At 35.4% G+C, this 8,160-nt stretch overlaps 1 protein-coding gene across 1 annotated transcript; it reads left to right on the plus strand.

The window, feature by feature from the left end:
* The first annotated feature begins 322 nt into the window (after positions 1-322).
* Positions 323-7,513, plus strand: LOC132513150 (dedicator of cytokinesis protein 11-like). Its single transcript, XM_060137339.1, has 6 exons — positions 323-484; positions 1,831-1,878; positions 3,209-3,351; positions 4,605-4,720; positions 6,893-7,030; positions 7,463-7,513. Exons 2-6 carry the CDS (start codon positions 1,856-1,858, stop codon positions 7,511-7,513), a joined length of 471 nt encoding a protein of 156 aa, XP_059993322.1. The 5' UTR covers positions 323-484; positions 1,831-1,855.
* The last annotated feature ends 647 nt before the right edge of the window (positions 7,514-8,160 follow it).

Below are 8,160 nucleotides of genomic sequence, written 5' to 3' on the forward strand. Positions count from 1 at the left end.
GCAGAGCCCTTTGAGTAGCAGGCGAAGGTGCTTGACCCTATCTTCCGAAAAATGTACTTAAATGCACCATCTTGCATAAAATTTTAGGAAGCTTATTAAAAACCCCAGGTCTACTTCCCTTCCTCTGTCGTCAGGGATGGTAAGCCATCCAAAAGAACATTTATGAAATACATAAAAATAATTGTTGAAGTTGAAATAATTACAGATTAAAAGGTATATTTGGAATTAATTCAAAAGAATACAGTGTGGGTATTGGGCAGTGAGATGAGATAGGAGGAGAGGATATAGATGAGACAGAATTGGCTGTGAGTTAATGGTTGCTGAAACTAAGTTATTGGTACTTTGGAGTTCACTGCACTATTTGCTGTAAGATCTATGCTATCTCAAGATGTAACACTTTATTCATTCTATTTTCAGATACACTCTTAACTTACTGGAATAAAGTATCTCCTCAGGAGCTCATAAACATTCTTATACTTCTAGAGTAAGTTATATTAACTTATTTTCATAAAATTTCCTCTTATTTTTGGGAGCTTAATTTTTATACATAATAAAATATTACCCCTTTTCTGCTTTCAACAGCATATTTGTTTATAATGTAGGAGATGTTAAACTATTTTGATAGTTTAGAGGCTGATGTACAGGTTCTTCACACATAGATAGAAGAAAAACATGGAGATGAAATACTTGTGATATTATAGAAAACTCTAGCTAATAATAGTGCATCCTTGCAGACCATCAGGAGTCTTTCTGTGATCTGGAAAACTGGAAGTGGCATCAGCTGTCCTAAATCATTCATTTAGAGCAGTTGCTGTCTTAATGGAGCAGCTTAAATGTTGGAATTTAGAATTTGTACTCTTATGTAGAGCTGAGTAATTCTACTCACTTCAGAAATGCATATATATATATATTTCCATATATATATATCTCCATTGCAAGGTCCTTAGGGAAAAAAATCTAGCCTTTTTCCTAGGTGGAGGTTGGAAATTGTCCTATATTGTATGCTGAGCTATTTTTATGTCATTATTGAAAGCTAAAAGAAAAATTAGAATGAAATGTAAGAAATTTCTAAATAAATAGTACACGTATATGATATCGTGTGTGTCTACCAAAACACAGAGGGTAATCTATGCATAAAAACTTAGTAAAGTCTTTCAAAATTTTGCAGAAAATGTCAGCAAATAAAAGTTATGATTAGAAAAACTACTCTAATTATATTGAAATGTTTACTAATGAAAATATATGATGTTGGGGATTTACTTAAAAAAAATAAAGGCGGTAGGGAGTGTGGAGGGAGAGCATGGGACCTGTTTGGGGTATAAGTTAAGAATGGCCATGAGTTGATAATTGTTGAAGCTGGTGGGTGCTGGGTATGTGGGATTTAGTTTGCTGTCCTCTTTACTTTTGTGTTTGAGATTTTCCATACTAGAAAGTGTTTTAATGCCATTATAAAAAGTATAGCAATTGCCCCAATTTTTAGGGCTTAAGAACCTTTTTAGGTGTTACTGACTGTGCTAGAGACCTTTGCTGTGATACACACTATAAAGCACAAAGGATGATTTGCATTGACGGTTTTCTAAAAAATATGTCATTAGAATTGTATATGAAGACATGGAGCTTTTTGGTGTTGATGTAATTGTAGCAAATAAATGTAGAAAGATATAATATGGCAAGTAGTTATTTGTATATTTATTTTTGTATACCAAAACATATTATTGTAATATGATTTTAAATGGGTCGTTCTTTGTGACACATGAATTTTCAAATATTACTTGTTAAAATGCAAAGTATGGTAATATCTTACTAACATGCTATTGTTTTTCTTTCTAGAGTATGTTTGTTTCACTTTAGATATATGGGGAAAAGAAACATAGCAAGGTAATTCCCATAGCACTGCAATTTCCACCTTTTTTCTTCTCTTCCAACAGAGGGCAGTCTTAATTATGCCATGTATAACCTAGATGATTCATTTTGAGTTGACATTAAGATACCCATGATTTATTTAATGCATCTCAACTCACAGTTGAAATTAATCTGATGTGAACATTTTTTAAGTTTTCCAGAGGGTAATCATTAGACTGATATGCAGAGTTTCTGTTCTAATCCTAGAACAGATGCTTGTCTCTTCTGAAGGATGTGAGAAAGGGCTAGATCAAGGGGAAGGCAGGAAATCGTAAAGTGAGGACAACTGTAAGATCTGTACTTTTATCTACAACCTGTCAATACTCACCTCAGTTACTAATGTGAATAGAAATCCCCAGCAGCAATCAGGACATGCACTATATATTATTTATTTCTTCTTTTTGCTGTGTAAGTCTTAGTGAAATAAATACTTAAGAAAATGTTTGAGAAACTGTAAGGAAAAGATTACTTATTTCAATAAGATATATTTCAGGGGTAGAGTTAGTCATTAAAGGAATTCAAATAAAATTCTTTTTTTAAGTAAATTCCATGGCACTTCCAAAAACTAAAGAGGCTGTTTGGATGGGGTTTATTGCTGAGTCTCTGGAACATCCTAATAATTCAAGGGATGATTTCCACTGTCTTCCCAGCACTGGGAACTGGTTTAGAACTAGTATGGTAACTACCACCATGAACCTTAACCTCTAAGATTCTGCTGATCCACCCTCTATGTTTATTAGAGGATAGAGAAACTCTTTTTCTTCCTTAGTTCCTGTATTACCCGGTTGTAATTTTTTTTAATGGAATCTTAAAATTAAAGGAAAACAAAGAAAAATGTGCAAATAGACATGTTTATAGAGTAAAAATTTCTGCTCCAAGTTTAACTTGGGTCCAGAAACAGATTAGATAGGCACTCATTCTTAAACATCTAACTCCAGGAATTCTTCCACCTTATGTCAACTCCTAGTATCCCTCTCACTGTTTTCTCTGACTCTTGCCTTTCCTTACCTCCTGAGAAAAGACTGGATCTTATTGGAGTGTTGTCCACTTTACTCTGATATTTTTGAGAAGAAGAAGGGAAGTAAGAAACTCTCTCTAAATTCCTTACTTGTATTCGTATAGTATAAGCTATTTTAAATATACATTAAGCTTCATACAATTTCCAATGATGCCTCATTTAAGCCAAGTAAATACGGAGCATAACACAGTGTTTATGTGGAAACCTAGTCATTTATTAGTTTAAAAAATCTAACGTTGAGATGTATTCTTAGAGTGCTCCATTTCCTAACTTTAACATTTATTTTAGGGTGCATGATGCCTGGATGTCAAAACACTTTGGAATAGACCGAAAATCGCAAACCATGCCAGCTCTCCGAAACAGATCAGGAATAATGCAGGCCCGGCTTCAGCATCTTAGTAGCCTGGAAAGTTCATTTACACTTAATCACAGTAAGTGAAAAATGTGTGTAGGGTACCCATTTGAAACAGATATTAGTACTATTTAATCTTAAAGAAGTACTGGCTTAAATCTCCAATACAATTGGTAATCATTTCCCATACATAGATACAACTGCATATCTCTGTTTATGAACAGTCATTTCATCATATGTGAATATATGATAAAATATGCATGGATTTTTCAGCAATTTTAGGCAATGATGGGTTTTTTCTTAGTTCAATATCAAGGAAATTAATTTTCCCTTTGAATTATTGTTCTTATATTATTTTACATTCGATATCCTTTATTCCTACTTTAATGCAAATAACGGCATCTTAATATAATAGTATGTATAATATTTGTTTAGAGTTACTATTGTTCATTCAGTGATCTTAAGGGATTATCCATGCTGAGCTGACTGCAGAAATCAAAGAACTGTAAATAGTATTTTGACAAAGATGTATTTCACACAGGTGAAGTACTGACAAGTTGAATAGGACAAGGAGGAAGCTACAGGGTTATATAAATGGATGCTATCCTCTGAAAAACAAATATTAATAAAAAAGTCAGAGAGTGAGATAAACGTTCATTTCCACACAGTCCTTTGGGGATTGCATGAAAGGAAGCCAGCAGAACTGGCTTTGCGATAGGGCTAATAATAAAAACAAATGTCTTGAGCAGATGGACCTGAGCTAATAGTCAAGACCTTTAAAAAAATGCAAGTCTTACAGCCTTCAGCTTTGCTCTTTGTCACTTGTAAAAATATCAGTATAATGAACCTATGTATTTCAGTTAGCCCAGATGCTTTGTTTTCCTTCCGATTTAGAAACGTCTCATACCATTGGCATCATTGAAAACATCTGGCCATAGGGTGCCACTGTATGTAATGTAGCTGCATTTCTATGAGTTTCTCATTTTTGCACACATAATTAACAGCACAGCCTAAAATGCCTCCTGCGTTATTTCCTGGTTACATCACCATAGTTCATCACTGAAATCTTGTCTCCAAAGAAGGGGGCACCTAATTATTTGTTGCAGAGCTGTTGATAACAGAGCTGAAGTAAAAATTAGTGGAATTGATTAACCCAGAGCATATTTGATTAAGGAGTAAATACAGTGAAACTCATTAAGTCTGCAGGTATTGAAAGCCTGCTTTCTTTGTGTTTGTCTCTCTCTCTGAGTCTTTGGAGGAGAAAATCATTCAAAACTGTTATGTGAATCTCTGTGTTGGGCAGTTTTAATTTTCTTTGTTTTTAAATCCCAGGTTCTGCAACAACTGAAGCAGACATTTTCCATCAGGCACTTCTTGAAGGCAATACTGCTACTGAAGTTTCCCTAACAGTACTAGATACCATATCATTTTTCACCCAGTGCTTCAAGGTAAACATGAAGAGTTAGAACTCAGTCGGTATCATTGCAAAGAAAATATTATGCAAAAACTAATTAGTCAGACGAAGCTTAGTATAGTATAAAAACCCCCAGTGAGCAGTCAGGAAACTTGGATGGCAGACCTAGTTTGGCTCCTGTGTGACCTTGGGAAATCACTGAGACTCGTGTGCCACATCCATAAAATGAGAGGATTGGACTAATTTGCCCTGAATTTCCCTTCTCTTTTATTTTCCTGTTTAAAAACAGTTTTCTTTCACACTTTTATGAAAATATCCAGTAATTTTTAGCCCAAATTATGAATGAGTCAGTTTATCCAAGCACCCGTTGTGATGAGGTATCTTGTCAAGCCAGATGATGTCCAGGCAGGCCGGCTGGCTGGCTTCCCTCGTCAGGTGCCTGGTGGTTTTTCTCAGCTGCTTGCCTCTCAATACAAATCATCATTGCTAGGATTAAAAAAAAATAAGAAGAAATTAAAAGCAGTTATCTTGCAGGGTTGTTGAAGGTGTAAAATGAGATAATGGATGTGAGAGTGCTTTGAAAAGTAAAGACTGTATAACTATAATGAAGGGTAACAGTAGTGGGAGAACTCAAAAGTGAAAACTCTTGCTGGCTTTTCATCTGAGTTATACAGATTTTTTTTCTTTTCTTCCCCCCTTCTCTAAGTAATTCAGTTAATTGCTTCAGCCCTCTGGATTTACTACGGAAACCTGGTCTGTGCTTTTCAAAGAGGCTTATCAGGGAAAACTGAATTAGATACTAATAAGAAATAGGCTGCAAAATCCCTTTATGAAGTATTAAGTTCTGATTAAAATGCAGCCAAAATTCATTTTTTATTGTGCCAGTAAGTAAGACATTTGGTCTCAAGGTTTGCATTGTATTCTTTCCTCCTATCCAAATACTTCTTATTTGTTTAACATACATCTCTTGGTAGATGTCAGGCACTATCCGAAGTGCTTTAGAAATATTAACTCACTTTTTTGTCATGGGTCTGGAGGTGGAAAAGAGAACTGCAAATGGGCACCAAGGATCTTTTTGAGATGATGGGAATGATTGGGTTGTAATGGTTGCAAAACTCTGGAAATTTACCAAAAATAATTGAATCATGTACTTAAAATAGGTAAATTTTGTGGTATGTAAATTATACCTTAATAAACTTAAAAGTATAAATGTGAACTCACCTTTAATCCTCATACTAGCTTCGTGATATAGATACTGTTATTTTTCCCATTTTAAAATGAGGAAACTGAGGCTCACAGGGAAGTTAATATCACATAGGTGGTTAGTTAGCAGAATCAGGATTCTGATCTAGGCCAGTTATCACAAGAGTCCATGCTTCTAACCACTACCCCATGCTTCTTAGAAGTAGACTTACAGAAATATCAAACACCATTCAGGGATTCTGGCTATCAAGGTTACTATTAAATCTGTTACAGGTTTGCATATTGTTTTGGTTTGTTGTTGTTATTTTTGGCCAAGTTGTAACCTGGTAATTAGTTGCTTGAGGGATAGGAGAGCAGGGCTGGAGGTGTTAACCAATGCATTTTTTTTAAAGGTTCACAAACCAATAGATATTTCTCTATAATTTGTTGTTTCTCTTATATCTCTATTTGCAAGGAACATTTAAACAATTTACGTAGTCTGTTCAATTGTGATCCCTGTTATTATCTACTCATAGAGGGTTTAATTTGTCACCAGTGGCTAAAGATGTCTTATACTAAACATACATTTAAAAGCAAATTAGATAATAGACTTTTAAAATGGAATTGATGTTTTCCTTAATTCTTACATTACTTTGTCAGAGAAATACAAAGGCTGGTTACCTTGTATCCATTTTTAATTTACTGATTTCTGAATTGAGGAGCAATATGGTTAGGTTAATAGAAAATACTCTTCCCATACTAGTTCTGTATTTGCTGTGTTATACTGGAAAAAGATTTTTTTTCATCTATTTAAAATTATGGAATTAAGTATAGATGTAGTTTATATAGTATTTTGAGATTTCCAAGTTGAAAGATGGCACAGATGATTTTAGATTATGTTAAACTTTTTATTGTTACTTTTCAAGCAGTGGTTTGATAAACAGGATGTTGGTAAAGCCTGTTCTCTCATTCTAGGGGGAGCAGCATAAACTATTTCTGCAAATTTTTTTTTCATGTTTTGTAGAGCCAACTTTTAAATAATGATGGCCACAACCCGTTAATGAAAAAAGTATTTGATATTCATCTTGCTTTTCTTAAAAATGGGCAATCTGAAGTGTCGCTGAAACATGTCTTTGCCTCACTGCGAGCTTTCATTAGTAAGGTAAGAGCAGAGCTTTGTGGCTGCGAGTAGCCTTGCTTCATAGCAAGAAGGAAAGGTGAACAGGGATCATTGCGAAGACCTCTCCAAACCTCAGATAAGGAAGCCATTAAATCCTACCCTTGTAAATATTAGAACAGCAAAATACGTAAAGAGAGCCTGACCAGGCATTCCCTAAAATCAGCACGTGCTTTTTATTTTGTCCTGTCATTCCTTTCTGAAGAGTATCATTTTAAAATTACCAACTGCCAGTTTTTCTTCTCTTTTGCTTCTTTTTAAAGTATTGTCATGCTGAAGATATATAAGCTGTGAGGGTACTCGTGTATAAGCACTTTGAAAGCAGAGACCAAGTCTTATAACCCCAGGGCCTTGTATGATATCTTGCAAATTGTATGCACTCAATACATGTTCAGATGAATGAATCCTTCCTTTCAGTGCGAATTGTATCGGTGGCCTCTAAATGTTCAGGCCACTTACCTCATCTAAACTAAAACTTCAGACTAGGCTTTTAGGATAAGTGTGACTGAAACAGATAGCAAGATTTATTTCTGATCTGGTTTTGATAGCTTTTAAACATAATTAAAAGCATTAGGAAGCAAGATGGAGTTAAAATTATGGAAAGGCACAGTCTAGGCCTCCACTCTAGTATGTGTAACTCCAACAAGACAAATTCAGTTAACCGATTTGTGTAATAGGATAGCTGAGCATGGAACACTTTTTTGTCATTATTTGTATGGCAACTTACAGGGTTTAACTGATATAAAAATTAGGTGATCTTGAAGGTTTATTTTTAAATTGACGTTCTTTTTTTTTTAAATTTTTTAATTTTTGGCTGCGTTGGGTCTTTGTTGCTGCTCGCGGGCTGTCCCTAGTTGTGGCGAGCGGGGGCTATTCTTTGTTGTGGTGCGCGGGCTACTCATTGTGGTGGCTTCTCTTGTTGCGGAACATGGGCTCCATGCGTGCGGGCTTCAGTAGTTGTGGCACGTGGGCTCAGTAGTTGTGGATCGCAGGCTCTAGAACGCAGGTTCAGTAGTTGTGGCGCAGGGGCTTAGTTGCTCCGCGGCATGTGGGATCTTCCCGGATGAGGGCTTGAAACCATGTCCCTGCATTGGGAGGCAGATTCTTAACCACTA

The sequence above is a fragment of the Lagenorhynchus albirostris genome, chromosome X, assembly GCF_949774975.1.
Source record: "Lagenorhynchus albirostris chromosome X, mLagAlb1.1, whole genome shotgun sequence".
Classification (NCBI taxonomy): Eukaryota; Metazoa; Chordata; class Mammalia; order Artiodactyla; family Delphinidae; genus Lagenorhynchus; species Lagenorhynchus albirostris.